This window comes from Bombina bombina, chromosome 4, assembly GCF_027579735.1.
Source record: "Bombina bombina isolate aBomBom1 chromosome 4, aBomBom1.pri, whole genome shotgun sequence".
NCBI lineage: Eukaryota > Metazoa > Chordata > Amphibia > Anura > Bombinatoridae > Bombina > Bombina bombina.
Genome location: NC_069502.1, coordinates 804,502,935 through 804,520,523, shown reverse-complemented (window position 1 = coordinate 804,520,523; position 17,589 = coordinate 804,502,935). Strand labels below are relative to the sequence as shown.

General features: G+C 40.7%; 1 protein-coding gene across 1 annotated transcript in view; it reads right to left on the bottom strand.

The window, feature by feature from the left end:
* LOC128657883 (gastrula zinc finger protein XlCGF26.1-like) overlaps window positions 1–17,589 on the bottom strand; it is a 51,400-nt gene that overhangs the window by 19,233 nt on the left and 14,578 nt on the right. Inside the window, exons 4-7 of the mRNA XM_053712311.1 lie at window positions 14,391–14,538; window positions 13,942–14,028; window positions 13,138–13,215; window positions 934–1,032 (exon numbers count right to left, since the gene is read on the bottom strand). Of these exons, the coding sequence (XP_053568286.1) occupies window positions 934–1,032; window positions 13,138–13,215; window positions 13,942–14,028; window positions 14,391–14,538 (412 nt within the window). The remainder of the gene's footprint in view (window positions 1–933; window positions 1,033–13,137; window positions 13,216–13,941; window positions 14,029–14,390; window positions 14,539–17,589) is intronic.

The window sequence follows — 17,589 nt, the reverse complement described above, 5'->3', positions numbered from 1 at the left end:
AGTTTTATATTTATATTTGTTATACATTGGGAGTTTCCCCTACTTTGGGATTACAAACAACACTAAACATACCGTTTGCTGGATCACCTTTGATCAGTAAGATAATTAACCAAAGCACTCTTTGAAACTTGATTAACATCTCTGTGGAGACCCAGCAAGGGGATCAGTGCTACACTCTGTTAGCCACAAAGGTGGCATAACACTGCATCAAATGGAATTAATATTTCTCATATATATGAGCTTTTTAATTGTACCTTCATTACTGATTATAGATATATGTGTAATATTGCTTATGTGCACATGGATTTGAATGAGTTTAACAGTGGAAAATTGATTTTAACAGTGGAAAATTGTTTTTAATTGTGTACCATTTGTACTTTTCACCATTATACCTTTTTAACTAATAAATACCCAATATATTTTTATTATATCACAGACTAAGTAACATATCCTAGCCCCCACTAGTGGTGAGGCGCTCAGGCTATACCTTATTATATTAAACTGGTAGGGTCGAAATACACAACTTCATGTTAAACGTTTGGGAAAATAACGAACCGTCATAACGGCCCTACAAACGCATACCATGTAGGTAGGGAACTAGAGGGACATGTATTGTGCATAATGTTGTCATTCTGTATATACCAATTTTGAATTGCTTATAACGCTTAATGTACAAAGTTAGACTCTCCATTGAAATCCTGGTTATTGAATTTAAAATCACATAATGGACTATGTTGCTGAAATGAACATTACTATAGCTATGGACGATGGAGAGAAAAATGAAAATAATTTCACTTTGTGAGCTTCAGATTGACAATGTGTGTAACATTCTATTTTTTATTTCCAATAAAGAGAAAATTACAAAAAAACGAACAAAAAAAAAACAACCAGGCAATACCTCATGAACAGAAGACACGTCACACACGCACTTACCTTCATTGTCACTGTCACACATTTCCTGCATTGGAGCTTCCAGCTGACACGTTACACTCAGATCTTCTGTTTTAACATCTACATCAGTATTAATGTCATCTGTCATTTATTGCAGACAATATTTCATGGTTTAGGATTTTATTTTACCCTAAAAGCAATTCATGTTTAACATAATAATGGCTACTTATGCCATACACTTAAAAGGGACAGTCTACTTGAAAATTGTTATTATTTAGAAGATAGATAATCCCTTTATTACCCATTCCCCTGTTTTGCATAACCAACACTATTATAGTAATACACTTTTAACTCTGCAATTACCTTTATCTAAGCCTCTGTAGACTACCCCTTATCTCAGTGCTTTTTGCAAATTGCATTTTAGCCAATTAGTGCTGGTTCCTCCATAACCATTATCATTCTCCACGGGAGTGAGCACAATGCTATCTATATATCAAACATGAACTAGAACTGTCTGGCTGTGAAAAGCTCATAAAAAGCAGAGATAAGAGGCGTCCTGCAGGGGCTTAGAAAAATTCAATCTTTGAGGTTATAAGTATATTAATATAACAATATTGGTTATGTAAAGCTGGGACAATAACCAAAATCAAGTAGACTGTCCCTTTAATAAGTGGGGCATATTGAAACTGATTGATAACATGAATTTTAGTAGATTTTAAAAATCAGATGTTACGTTCAATATTTAAAATATACAGCACATCTGAAGAAATGAAAATAAAGCATATACACCTACAACATATTTCAGAACTTAAATGTACATATAATAATAATAATAGTAGATTACATAATGTTACACTACAGTCTTTGATTCAAAAGGATAACTTTATTGCAAAGTACCAGATCCATTTTATTAATATATTATCACATATTTAATAATGGCCAAAATGACTGAATTTAGAATAAAGACAGTTTTCAGAATACCATTTGATGAACTAGAGGGTTAGGGGAAGAAATAAAGATGGCATGTGTGTGTATCATTTACATGAAGCAGAGGGTGAGAGAGAAGGGAAGAGAGGGCATGTGTGTGTATCATTTACATGAAGCAGAGGGTGAGAGAGAAGGGAAGAGAGGGCATGTGTGTGTGCAGAATTTACATGAAGCAGAGGGTGAGAGAGAGAAGGGAAGAGAGGGCATGTGTGTGTATCATTTACATGAAGCAGAGGATGAGAGAGAAGGGAAGAGAGGGCATGTGTGTGTACCATTTACATGAAGCAGAGGGTGAGAGTGAAGAAAAGAGAGGGCATGTGTGTGTACTATTCACATGAAGCAGAGGGTGAGAGAGAAGGGAAGAGAGGGCATGTGTGTGTATCATTTACATGAAGCAGAGGGTGAGAGTGAAGAGAAGAGAGGGCATGTGTGTGTACAATTTACATGAAGCAGAGGGTGAGAGAGAAGGGAAGAGAGGGCATGTGTGTGTGTATCATTTACATGAAGCAGAGGGTGAGAGAGAAGGGAAGAGAGGGCATGTGTGTGTGTGTGTGTATCATTTACATGAAGCAGAGGGTGAGAGAGAAGGGAAGAAAGTGCGTGCGTGTACCATTTACATGAAGCAGAGGGTGAGAGTGAAGGGAAGAGAGGGCATGTGTGTATACCATTTACATGCAGCAGAGGATGAGAGAGAAGGGAAGAGAGGGCATGTGTGTGTATCATTTACATGAAGCAGAGGGTGAGAGAGAAGGGAAGAGAGTGCGTGTGTGTACCATTTACATGAAGCAGAGAGGACGAGAGAGGGGAAAAGAGGGCATGTGGGTGTACCATTTACATGAAGCAGAGGGTGAGAGAGAAGGGAAGAGAGGGCATGTGGGTGTACCATTTTTCTGAAGCAGAGGGTGAGAGAGAAGGGAAGAGAGGGCATGTGGGTGTACCATTTATATGAAGCAGAGGGTGAGAGAGAAGGGAAGAGAGGGCATGTGTGTGTATCATTTACATGAATCAGAGGGTGAGAGAGAAGGAAAGAGAGGGCATGTGTGTGTACCATTTACATGAAGCAGAGGGTGAGAGAGAAGGGAAGAGAGGGCATGTGGGTGTTCCATTTATATGAAGCAGAGGGTAAGAGAGAAGGGAAGAGAGGGCATGTGGGTGTACCATTTACATGAAGCAGAGGGTGAGAGAGAAGGGAAGAGAGGGCATGTGGGTGTTCCATTTACATGAAGCAGAGGGTGAGAGAGGAGGAAAGAGAGGGCATGTGTTTGTTCCATTTACATGAAGTAGAGGGTGTGTAAGGGTTAATCTTCCAGTCACCTAGTAACTCCACCCCTTCTCCCTATTTCAGCACCAGCACACCTGCAGACAAGTGCTTGGTAATTTGTTTTGCTATTGAATTGCACGCTGTGTATCTGGAGTAACTTTGATTGCTTCTATCTACCTAATTTGGATTACAAATATAGGACGTCCTATTCTACAAATTACACTGAGCCTCAGTGTCTAAGGTATCCTGTTCTAAGTTAATATACCTTTACAAGGAGAATTTAATTAACCTTGGTGCAGCTCTCTACAATTGGATGTTCAGCTGTTACACCTCTCCCTGCAACAGACTCTGCAGCTGTCCTCACCGCCTTCACACAGGCAAGTGCTAACAGGCAGTTCCACACAGTGTACACAGAGATAGGAGCTGCGCTCTCTCAGCCTTCACGCTGACAATTGCTAACAGGCAGTTCCACTCAGAGTACACAGACATAGGAGCTGTGCTCTCACAGCCTTCACACTGACAATTGCTAACAGGCAGTTCCACACAGAGTACACAGACATAGGAGCTGCGCTCTCACAGCCTTCACTGTCAATTGCTAGCAGGCAGATTCACACAGAGTGCTCAGAGAGAGGAACTGCACTCTGAATCTTTACTCTCTCCAGTAACCCCTACTGTGCTGGATTTGCTTTATGTTTGCATAACCTGTTTCTACCATATCTCCTTTGTATTAGCTTGGAATCCAAATTCTTACAATCTTCCTCTACCCTAACTGTTGTTTATACCATCTGACAAATATTCAGACCTGTGTATTAACCACCTATTATTAAATCACTTCTTAACCTGTGTGCACCTGAGCAATAGGTGCGCTCCTTAAGGAAGTGAAACAAGCACCACTATTCCAAAACAATTCTGCAGCTGTGGTCTACGAATCCAGATCCATTCTCACATATTACCAAGCCAATAAAAATGGACCCAGCAGAATTGCCACAAGTGGTGTATAACCTATCCCAGAGAGTGGACCAGCTCTCACAGGGACTCAGGGAGCTTCAAGTTGAGAATCAGACCTTAAGAGGAATAATTAGGGACTCCCTCACTCCAAAACCACCCACTACAGAGACTATTATAGAACCTCAAGTGTCGCTGCCTGATACCTTCTCAGGTAATCGCAAGTATTACAGACATTTCAAAAATGCTTGCACTCTGCTGTTTCAATTGAAGCCAAAGACCTATAGTACAGATAAAATCAAAGTGTTAACTATGATATCATTCCTACGAGGGGAACCTAGGGTGTGGGCAGATACGCTGTATGAGGCCAATGATCCAGTGTTATCCTCCCTCCCTCAGTTCCTCGCTACCATGGATGAACTTTACGTTGATTCAAACCTACAGTTATCTGCAGAATCCAATATGAGAGGCCTCAAACAAGGCCGACGTCAGGTTGAAGAGTATATCACAGAGTTCAAACTGTATTCAACCGACTCGCAGTGGAATGCCATCGCACTAAAAAATCAATACAGGATTGGACTCTCAGATCCTATAAAGGATGAGTAGAGCTTCCCGATACCTTGGAAGGATTAATGAAGCTAACAATACAAATAGATTGAAGGCTGCGAGAAAGGAGAACTGAGAGGGGTACCCCAGAAAGCTCTTCTAAACCCTCGACTTATGTTGAACCAGCAACTACCAGCAGGACTACAGTCGAACCTATGGACATAGGTGTGATTAGAGGTCCTCTTACCTCGGAAGAACGGAACCGAAGGAGAACACAGTACCTCTGTATGTACTGTGCAAATCCCAGCCACACCGTAAAAGAATGTCCAGTACTTCTTAAACCAAGAAAAAATAAGTTCCATCACATTCACTCTGCACATGCCTGTCAGAGCAATTCCACTTACTGTTATCTCTCTCTCCATTTACAGTGGGACCAAAACAGGCTGACGACTAATGCCATAGTTGACAGCGGAGCCTATGGAAATTACATAGATAAAGATGTTGTAGCTGTCAATAAAATTCCTTTTGTGAGCAAGAAACAACCTGTGTCTATTCGCCTTATTGATGGTACCAATATCTCCACAGGTCCCATTACACAGCAGACAATACCTTTACAGGTAAAAACACCATCAGGGCATACCGAATATCTCACATTCAATATAATACCGTCACCTTTGTTCCCTATAATCTTAGGCCTAAGTTGGCTGCAACAACACCAGCCACAAATTAATTGGAAGGACCTGTCGGTCGATCTCTCATCCAGTTATTGCAAGACCACCTGCTATCCACATCAGGGTATGCTCCTACAACTTCAAGAAAACTAACTCACACTTCCTGAAGAATATTCCGATTTCATTGACGTATTCAGCAAAAAGGAGGCTGAGGCACTACCGCCACATCGAGTCTATGACTGCCCGATATATCTCCAGCCTGGAGCAGTAGTTCCTTATGGTCATTTGTACCCTCTAAGTAAGCCAGAATTGGATTACTTGAAAACATACCTGGATGAAAACTTACGTAAGGGCTTCATACGTCCCTCCACCTCTCCAGCTGGAGCAGGAATTTTTTTTGTTAAAAACAAAGATTCATCTCTACGTCCCATAATAGACTATCGGGAACTTAATAAGAGGACTATTAAAAATAGGTACCCTCTCCCGTTAATTCCCGAACTTATAGAGAGATTGCATCAAGCTACTATTTATACAAAGCTTGATCTGCGAGGAGCCTACAATTTGGTCCGCATTAGAGACGGTGATGAATGGCTCACCACGTTCCGTACCAGGTACGGCCTCTACGAATATCTTGTGATGCCATTTGGGCTTTGCAACGCCCCAGCATCGTTTCAATTTTTCATCAACGATATTTTTAGAGATCTCTTATATGTATCGTCATATCTAGACGACATCTTAATCTATTCAAAAAATATATCCGAGCATATTAAACATGTCCGGTGGGTCCTCTCCCGCTTACGTACACATCACTTGTACGCTAAGCCAGAGAAATGTGTGTTCCACACAAACCAAATATCGTTCTTAGGATATCATATTTCTCCTGCCGGAATTGAGATGGAACAAAATAAAGTGCAGACAGTCATTGATTGGAAAATACCAACAACAAAAAAGGAGCTCCAACGTTTCTTAGGATTTGCCAATTATTATCGCAAATTTATTAAAAAAAATTCGAAAATTGCGAAACCTCTCTCAACACTAACCGGTTCTATGCAATTCCGCTGGAATCCTCAAGCAAACAATGCATTCCTAGAATTGAAGTCCCGTTTCACTTCAGCTCCAATCTTGAAGTTTCCCAATCCTGATCTACCATACACTCTGGAGGTGGATTCTTCGGATTACGCCATCGGAGCGGTCCTATCACAACGAGAGACACCAGCCACACCACTCCATCCAGTAGCTTACCTGTCCAAAGTCATGTCACCAGCTGAAAGAAACTATCCCATTGGTGACAAAGAACTCCTCGCAATAAAGAGATCTCTAGAACATTGGAGGCATCTTCTCGAGGGCACTCTCCATCCAGTGGTGATCTACACTGATCATAAAAACCTGGAGTATCTGCAAACCAACAAGACCCTTTCTGCAAGACAGGTGAGATGGAGCCTGTACTTCTCCAGGTTCAACTTTAATATAATCTATCGTCCAGCAAACAAGAATGGCAAGGCAGATGCCTTGTCACGAAAAGAAGACAAACCCCCAGAAACCCCAACACAAAATTCTATGATACCACCAGAACGCTTCCTAGGAGTTATATCATCCTATTCAAAAGAAATCATGGAGGCACTGAAGACTGATACCACTCTTCCAAAGGATCAGGTCTCTCTACAATCCAATGGCCTCTACTACCACAATGATAAATTGTATATCCCAGTCAGTCTCAGACAACAATTGATTCACTTGTTCCATGATACTCCTCTATCTGGACATCAGGGAGTGAGACGCACATCAGAAAAAATTACAAGAGAATTCTGGTGGCCTGGCTTAAAGGACTCAATAAAGGAACACATAAGTAGTTGCGTTATCTGCACCACCTGTAAAAACGAAAATAAAAGTCAGTTTGGACTTCTGATACCTTTACCCATTCCAGATAAACCATGGCAACATGTTGGTCTAGATTTTATCGTAGAGCTACCTGTGTCGAATTTACAAACAACAATCCTAGTTGTCGTAGATCATCTTACTAAGATGGCACACTTCGTACCTTATCATAAACTCCATACAGCATCAGAGACAGCAGCTTTATTCATCAAGCATATAATCAAATTACATGGAATCCCTTCTACACTGTATTCGGACAGAGGGACACAGTTCACGTCCAACTTCTGGAGACATCTTTGTAGAATTCTGCAGATCGATCATCGTTTCTCGTCATCCTATCATCCACAGACGAACGGACAGGTGGAAAAAACGAACCAATGGCTCGAGCAGTACCTCCGGTGTTACTGTTCACAACATCAACATGATTGGGAGGAATACTTACCACTCGCCGAATATGCCTATAATGATGCAAGTAATGCCAGTACTAAGATGTCACCTTTCTACGCCAATCATGGGTTTCATCCTACATTCTCATTAGCCCCAGGTGTTGTCTCAGATTCCCCACTGGTGGATCAGCAGACTAATTCCATTCTGGAGGTCTTCAAGACTCTTCAAGATAACATCAAACAGGCCCAAGACTCTCAAAAGAAATATTATGACCAGAGGAGAAGACCATCTCCAGTATACTCTGTTGGAGACCTCGTATGGCTCTCAACCAAAAATCTCCGTTTGAACATTCCTGCAAAGAAACTAGCCAGGAAGTTCATAGGGCCTTTTCCCATAACTAGATTGGTAAATGAAAATGCTGTCACTCTGGATCTACCTGCTAGTTTGCACATCCACTCCACATTCCATGTCTCCCTGATAAAACCTGCTAGACCGATGAGGGACACCACTATTGTTCTTCCTCCGGACCCAATTCGGGATTTACCAGACGAATTCGAAGTTGAAGCACTAGTAGATTCCAGGCATCATAACGGAGGAATTCAGTATCTGGTTCGCTGGAAGGGCTACTCCAGCCAGGATGACTCCTGGGAACCTTCTGCAAACATCCACGCACCGAGATTGGTTGCCTTGTTCCATCGGCGACATCCGGATCGCCCCCGTCCACAAGCCGTGGGACGGCTTGTCTGAGAGGGGGGACCTGTAAGGGTTAATCTTCCAGTCACCTAGTAACTCCACCCCTTCTCCCTATTTCAGCACCAGCACACCTGCAGACAAGTGCTTGGTAATTTGTTTTGCTATTGAATTGCACGCTGTGTATCTGGAGTAACTTTGATTGCTTCTATCTACCTAATTTGGATTACAAATATAGGACGTCCTATTCTACAAATTACACTGAGCCTCAGTGTCTAAGGTATCCTGTTCTAAGTTAATATACCTTTACAAGGAGAATTTAATTAACCTTGGTGCAGCTCTCTACAATTGGATGTTCAGCTGTTACACCTCTCCCTGCAACAGACTCTGCAGCTGTCCTCACCGCCTTCACACAGGCAAGTGCTAACAGGCAGTTCCACACAGTGTACACAGAGATAGGAGCTGCGCTCTCTCAGCCTTCACGCTGACAATTGCTAACAGGCAGTTCCACTCAGAGTACACAGACATAGGAGCTGTGCTCTCACAGCCTTCACACTGACAATTGCTAACAGGCAGTTCCACACAGAGTACACAGACATAGGAGCTGCGCTCTCACAGCCTTCACTGTCAATTGCTAGCAGGCAGATTCACACAGAGTGCTCAGAGAGAGGAACTGCACTCTGAATCTTTACTCTCTCCAGTAACCCCTACTGTGCTGGATTTGCTTTATGTTTGCATAACCTGTTTCTACCATATCTCCTTTGTATTAGCTTGGAATCCAAATTCTTACAATCTTCCTCTACCCTAACTGTTGTTTATACCATCTGACAAATATTCAGACCTGTGTATTAACCACCTATTATTAAATCACTTCTTAACCTGTGTGCACCTGAGCAATAGGTGCGCTCCTTAAGGAAGTGAAACAAGCACCACTATTCCAAAACAATTCTGCAGCTGTGGTCTACGAATCCAGATCCATTCTCACAGGCTGAGAGAGAAGGGAAGAGAGGTCATGCGTGTGTATCATTTACATGAAGCAGAGGGTGAGAGAGGAGGGAAGAGAGGGCATGTGTGTGTATCATTTATATGAAGCAGAGGGTGAGAGAGAAGGAAAGAGAGGTCATGCGTGTGTATCATTTACATGAAGAAGAGGGTGAGAGAGGAGGGAAGAGAGGGCATGTGTGTGTATCATTTACATGAAGTAGAGGATGAGAGAGAAGAGAGGGCATATGTGTGTACCATTTACATGAAGCAGAAGGTGAGAGAGGAGGAAAGAGAGGGCATGTGTATTTATCATTTACATGAAGCAGAGAGAAGGGAAGAGCGGGCATGTGTGTGTGCCATTTATAGAATGCACATGGTAAGAGAGAAGGGAACAGAGGGTGAGTGTGTATGTACCATTTACATGAATAAGATGGTAAGAGTGAAGAGAACAGAGGGCATGTGTATATATTATTCACACAAAGCAGAGGGTTAGAGAGAACAAAGGGCATGTGTGTGTCATTAACATGAAGCAGAAGGTGGGAGAGAAGAGAATAAAGGCCATGTGTATGTACTATGAACAAGAAGCAGAGGTGAAAGTGAATAAAAAACATGTGTGTGTGTGTAGTATTTGCATGCAGCGGAGGATGAGAGAGAAGGGAAGAGAGGGCATGTGTGTGTTATCATTTACATGAAGCAGAGGGTGAGAGTGAAGAGAAGAGAGGGCATGTGTGTGTATCATTTACATGAAGCAGAGGGTGAGAGAGAAGTGAAGAGAGGGCAAGTGTGTGTACAATTTACATGAAGCAGAGGGTGAGAGAGAAGGGAAGAGAGGGCAAGTGTGTGTACCATTTACATGAAGCAAAGGGTGAGAGAGAAGAGAGGGCATGTGTGTGTACCATATACATTAAGCAGAGGGTGAGAGAGAAGTGAAGAGAGGGCATGTGTGTGTATCATTTACATGAAGCAGAGGGTGAGAGTGAAGTGAAGAGAGGGCATGTGTGTGTACAATTTAAATGAAGCAGAGGGTGAGAGTGAAGAGAAGAGAGGGCATGTGTGTGTATCATTTACATGAAGCAGAGGGTGAGAGTGAAGAGAAGAGAGGGCATGTGTGTGTATCATTTACATGAAGCAGAGGGTAAGAGAGAAGGGAAGAGAGGGCATGTGTGTGTATCATTTACATGAAGCAGAGGGTGAGAGAGAAGGGAAGAAAGGCCATGTGTGTGTACAAGTTACATGAAGCAGAGGGTGAGAGAGAAGGGAAGAGAGGGCATGTGTGTGTATCATTTAAATGAAGCAGAGGGTGAGAGAGAAGAGAGGGTATATGTGTGTGTAGTATTTGCATACAGCAGAGGGTGAGAGACAAGAGAGGGTCTATGTGTGTGTGTAGTATTTGCATACAGCAGAGGGTGAGAGACAAGAGAGGGTATAAGTGTGTGTAGTATCTGCATACAGCAGAGGGTGAGAGAGAAGAGAGGGTCTATGTGTGTGTAATATTTGCATACAGCAGAGGGTGAGAGACAAGAGAGGGTATATGTGTGTGTGTAGTATTTGCATACAGCAGAGGGTGAGAGACAAGAGAGGGTATATGTGTGTAGTATTTGCATACAGCAGAGGGTGAGAGACAAGAGAGGGTATAAGTGTGTGTAGTATTTGCATACAGCAGAGGGTGAGAGACAAGAGAGGGTATAAGTGTGTGTAGTATTTGCATACAGCAGAGGGTGAGAGAGAAGAGAGGGTATAAGTGTGTGTAGTATTTGCATACAGCAGAGGGTGAGAGACAAGAGAGGGTATTTGTGTGTGTAGTATTTGCATACAGCAGAGGGTGAGAGAGAAGAGAGGGTATATGTGTGTGTAGTATTTGCATACAGCAGAGGGTGAGAGAGAAGAGAGGGTATATGTGCGTGTGCTATTCACATGAAGCAGAGGGTAAGAGAGAAGAGAGGGTATATGTGTGTGTGGTATTTGCATACAGCAGAGGGTGAGAGACAAGAGAGGGTATATGTGTGTGTGTAGTATTTGCATACAGCAGAGGGTGAGAGACAAGAGAGAGTATATGTGTGTGTAGTATTTGCATACAGCAGAGGGTGAGAGACAAGAGAGGGTATATGTGTGTGTAGTATTTGCATACAGCAAAGGGTGAGAGACAAGAGAGAGTATAAGTGTGTGTAGTATTTGTATATAGCAGAGGGTGAGAGAGAAGAGAGGGTATAAGTGTGTGTAGTATTTGTATATAGCAGAGGGTGAGAGACAAGAGAGGGTATATGTGTGTGTAGTATTTGCATACAGCAAAGGGTGAGAGACAAGAGAGAGTATAAGTGTGTGTAGTATTTGTATATAGCAAAGGGTGAGAGACAAGAGAGAGTATAAGTGTGTGTAGTATTTGTATATAGCAAAGGGTGAGAGACAAGAGAGAGTATAAGTGTGTGTAGTATTTGTATATAGCAGAGGGTGAGAGACAAGAGAGGGTATATGTGTGTGTAGTATTTGCATACAGCAAAGGGTGAGAGACAAGAGAGAGTATAAGTGTGTGTAGTATTTGCATACAGCAGAGGGTGAGAGAGAAGAGAGGGTATATGTGTATGTAGTATTTGCATACAGCAGAGGGTGAGAGACAAGAGAGGGTATATGTGTGTGTAGTATTTGCATACAGCAGAGGGTGAGAGACAACAGAGGGTATATGTGGGTGTAGTATTTGCATACAGCAGAGGGTGAGAGACAAGAGAGGGTATGTGTGTGTGTGTATTTGCATACAGCAGAGGGTGAGAGGGAAGAGAGGGTATGTGTGTGTGTAGTATTTGCATGAAGCAGAGGGTGAGAGAGAAGAGAGGGTATAAGTGTGTGTAGTATTTGCATACAGCAGAGGGTGAGAGACAAGAGAGGGTCTATGTGTGTGTAGTATTTGCATACAGCAGAGGGTGAGAGAGAAGAGAGGGTATATGTGTGTGTGTAGTATTTGCATACAGCAGAGGGTGAGAGACAAGAGAGGGTATATGTGTGTGTAGTATTTGCATACAGTAGAGGGTGAGAGACAAGAGAGGGTATAAGTGTGTGTAGTATTTGCATACAGCAGAGGGTGAGAGACAAGAGAGGGTATATGTGTGTGTAGTATTTGCATACAGTAGAGGGTGAGAGACAAGAGAGGGTATGTGTGTGTGTGTAGTATTTGCATACAGCAGAGGGTGAGAGACAAGAGAGGGTATAAGTGTGTGTAGTATTTGCATACAGCAGAGGGTGAGAGACAAGAGAGGGTATAAGTGTGTGTAGTATTTGCATACAGCAGAGGGTGAGAGACAAGAGAGGGTATAAGTGTGTGTAGTATTTGCATACAGCAGAGGGTGAGAGACAAGAGAGGGTATGTGTGTGTTTAGTATTTGCATACAGCAGAGGGTGAGAGACAAGAGAGGGTATATGTGTGTGTAGTATTTGCATACAGCAGAGGGTGAGAGACAAGAGAGGGTATATGTGTGTGTAGTATTTGCATACAGCAGAGGGTGAGAGACAAAAGAGGGTATAAGTGTGTGTAGTATTTGCATACAGCAGAGGGTGAGAGACAAGAGAGGGTATAAGTGTGTGTAGTATTTGCATACAGCAGAGGGTGAGAGAGAAGAGAGGGTATGTGTGTGTGTAGTATTTGCATACAGCAGAGGGTGAGAGACAAGAGAGGGTATATGTGTGTTTAGTATTTGCATACAGCAGAGGGTGAGAGACAAGAGAGGGTATATGTGTGTGTAGTATTTGCATGAAGCAGAGGGTGAGACAGAAAGGAAGACAGGGTATGTTTGTGAACCAGAGATTTTATTATTACAATCTGTGTGTAATGAGGCTCATCATTTTTATAGGGTGAAATAATTTAAGAATCAGAGTTTTCTAACTGTGAAGCTTACACCATAGATCACTCACTTGCAGAGACATCTGATGGCTGAATATTGTGTACAAGGTCTGCATGCGATCCTGTGTCTAGATTTTCATCACTGTAACCTGTTAGTTATAATAAAGAATACAATTATTTTTTTGGTTGAATGGATTTAAAGGGACATGAAGCACAATTTTTTTGCTTTCATAACTAAAATAGAGCATACTGTACCATTTTAAACAACTTTCCAATTTACTTATCTCATTTGCTTCACATTCTTGGTATCCTTTGTTAAAGGAGTAGCAATGCCCTACTGGGAACTAGCTGAATGCACTGGTGAGCCAATAACATGAGGCATATATTTGCAGCCACCAATCAGCAGCTTCTGAACCTACCTAGGTATTCAACAAAAGATACCAAAGTAACAAAACAAATTAGATAATAAAATTAAATTGGAAAGTTGCTTAAATGGATAAATGTAGCCGCCAATCAGAAAGCGCTACCCAGGGTTCTGAACCAAAAATGGGCCAGCTCCTAAGTTTTCATTCCTGCTTTTTCAAATAAAGATTTCAATAGAATGACGAAAATTGATAATAGGAGTAAATAAGAAAGTTTCTTAAAATCACATCCTCTATCTGAATCACAAAAGAAAATATGTGGGTTTCATGTCCCCTTAAGTTAAGTGCAGCTATCTCACACACATCTGATTATACAGTAATATTACACAACACATCAGTATTCTGTGATTGTGATTGGTCAGTCTTCAGGTCCATCATTTACATAATTATTAGTAAAGATTAAATAAATGATAAAGATAACATTAACAGCAACTTCTGCCATAGATCACTCACCTGCAGAGACATCTGATGGCTGAATATTCTGTACAAGGTCTCTATGTGTTCCTGTGTCTAGATTTTCATCACTGTAACCTGTTAGATCTAATAAAGAATAGAATCAGTTTATTTTGTTAAACTGAAATGAAACAATTGTTGTTGCACCTAAAAAGGCATCGTAAAATGTATTCAATTAACAAACACAAAGCATCTGTTACTTTTTGCATATCAAATATTCACATCTATAAATTAATATTAACATATATACATTGATATATAACTGATTTAACATTAATCTCTCTTGACCCTTTAACTGTGTTTTTATTATTTTTGTGGGTATAAAATTAGTTTATAATCAGACAGCTCATTAGATCACACATGACAGATTTACTATAGATTTGCTGTCAGTCACGTCAGTAGTGTTTGCGCATTTCCTGAGTGAGATATTTATTTCTACACAGTGTTACCTGAGCTCTCATTTCCTGGGATCTCCATAGCCCTTAGTGCTTGGTGAGTCTCCATCATGACGTCCTTGTAAAGCTCCTTGTGTCCCTCTATATACTCCCACTCCTCCATAGAGAAATACACAGCAACATCATCACACTTTATAGGCACCTGAAACACACACAACTCATTCAGTGCTGACACAGGGACTGCATTTTAGCATTGCGCTTGAAGTGGCTTGTGGTTAGGCAATCTCAAAGGTTATTTGCCCGTCTGTAGGTGAATAAAGGTTGATCAGGAATTATGCTTTGTAGTTCATCATCGCTTTTAAGTACATGCCAATGTTTACGTATAATATTTGTGACTTTCTGGCTGTGGCTGGTGGCTGGTGTATGTGGATATAAACCTCAGTGGGTCAGATGATTGGACACTCTTTGGCTTAAGAAGTTCCATTCTATCCTTATGTAGTGCTCTGTTATATGCTTTTGCAAGTGCCTTTTTGGTATATCCTCTCTCTAATAATCTTAGCTTGAGTTCACCCGCAGCTGATTTAAATGATTCTATATCTGTACAGTTAGGGCGGATTCTCAAGTACTTACCAAATCGTAGGCTACGTATTGTATTCGGATGGTGGAAACTATCCGCTCTAAGAATATTATTTGTTGATGTGGGTTTTCTGTAAGATTTAGTGACCAAGTGATCATCAACAATTTTAATCGTAAGATCCAAAAATTCCACTTTTAGCTTATCACTGGTCATGGTGAGATACAGACCAAGAGGATTTTGATTCAACACTGATACAAATTCTAGCAATAAATCATTGGATCCTTCCCATACAAAGAAGATATCGTCTATATATCTGGACCAGTGGGAGATAAAAGATGTAAATCTAATCATCGAGTCGTGAAACACTATGGTTTCTTCCCACCAGCCCAGGTATATATTTGCGTACGTTGGGGCACACAAAGTCCCCATTGCCGTGCCACATGTTTGTAAATAAAATCTCTCGTCGAAGACAAAATAATTGTGTCTGAGGACAAACTCTAGTAATTCAATTAAAAATTCCTTATTCTCATCGGATATGGAGCTATCTTTAGACAGATAATATGAAACAGCCTTACATCCCCACACGGTATCAATACTAGTGTAGAGGGACTCTACATCACAAGTCACAAGGATAGAATTCGGAGTTATAGAGATATTATCAATTTTATTTACTACATGCATCGTATCTCTTGTGTAAGAAGGTAGCGTTTCAACTACATGGCGTAATCTGGCATCAATGTATTTGCTGGCTTTCTCCGTTAATGATCCTATGCCCGATACAATCGGTCGTCCCGGGGGGCAGATCAGACTTTTGTGAATCTTGGGCAATAGGTATAAGGTGGCAACCTTTGGTTGTTTCACTTCAAGAAATTTAAGCTCAGTATTATCAATGATGCCAGAGGATATAGCAGATGATATTAGTTTGTTATATTGTTTCAGAAAACACTCAGTAGGGTTGTTAAAAAGATTGGCATAGTTCTTTTTGTTACCAAGTTGTCTTTTTGCCTCCTCCAAATACATGGAAGTGGGCCATAAGACGACATTGCCTCCTTTATCACTCAATTTAATTTCAGTATCAGACCATTGACTAAGTTCTTTAATTGTCAGTTTTTCTTCAGCAGTTAGATTGTGAGTTTCTAATTCTCTATGTTCTGGCATGCTGAGAATGTCTTTGCATTCGAGGTCAAGGAAAGTGGCTGTATTGTGTGATATGTTACTAGGTGGTACAAATCTTGATTTGGTTTTCAATATGTGTCTCCAATTAGTATTAACCTGAGTGGTAATGTTGGTATTATCATCTGAGTCCCCCATTAGGCTGAGTAAATCGCCAATGGCAGACATATCTGCCCTATCCAGTGATTCGCTACTGGAATTATTAGCAAAGTATTTTTTGAGCAACACTTTTCTGGTAAACAAATAGACATCTTTAATTATATCAAACTTATCTAGTGTCGGTGTGGGTACAAATGTTAATCCTTTCTTGAGGACTGAGATGTGTGATTCAGTTAACACCTTATCGGTTAAATTAATTACATTTAACTCTATTTGTTCGATTTGGTTTTCTTGTTCACTATTTTGGAGTGGAATTGCACCTGTTTCCTTGTCCTTGGCCCTTTTACCCTTGCCTCTACGGGTTCTTCGTCTAAAGTGACGGAATCAACATTATTATGGGGGTTATTCTGTTGCGTAATATCGGTTTAGGTCTTATTTCTTCATCTGAGACATCAAAGTCAGTCTCTCTATCTGACATTTAGGAGTCACTACCTCCTTGTTTATTGATATTCCATAGATAAACCCTGTTGTTTGCGTAATCACTGACATCTCTATCAATCTTTTTCTATTTCTTGTCAGCTATATACTTAGCAAAACGTTCAACTTCCCCCTTTTTTTGTGTAAGATTTCTGAAAATCCTCTAAGGTTTCATGTGGTTTAAGTTCCTCACTGATCAAATTGACTTGTTCATTAATTTCTTGTAACTTATCTTTCTCATGGTCAATAAGGTAACCAATCAACTTTAGTGAACAATCAGTGAGTGCATCTTCCCATAGGAGTTTGCGTTCTGGTTTTAAATCTTGGAATGTAGGGAACATTTTGAGGCGTAAACCTCTTGGAATAACTTTGTTCTCTACATAAAAATTAAACATAACAATATTCCATTGTCTTGTGATTTGTTTCTTCCTAATTTTTTTAAGTTCTTTTAAGGATTTAAACCATTCCACATTAGATTCACACTCCTTAGTGTTTTTATTTTTCAAATCTAGTGTTAACTTCTGTATGTCCTCAGACCATTTTAACATCTCAGCCCCTAGCTCAAAGGTTGCCATGAGTACTAATGAATATTAAAAATTATATGTGGTATACCCAAATCTATAAGACTAATAAAACACGTGCACAATTTATTAAATGTGGTTTACCCACTAGTCAATTCAAAAAAATGAATAGCATTAATTGGCACAGTGTTAATAAACACTTGGAGTCTAAAAGGTATTAACCTCGGTGCTACCCCTAAACATACTAGTTAAATAAGAGGGAGAGGATTGGAAAAAAGAGGGGGTATTAGCACTCAAAACTCCTATGAGAGTAACCTACTGTATTAAAACAGTTAGTGTAATATGTCAAGTTTGGGTATTAAAACAATTTAATTTTATTGAGATTCATTAAAAGTGATAAATATCA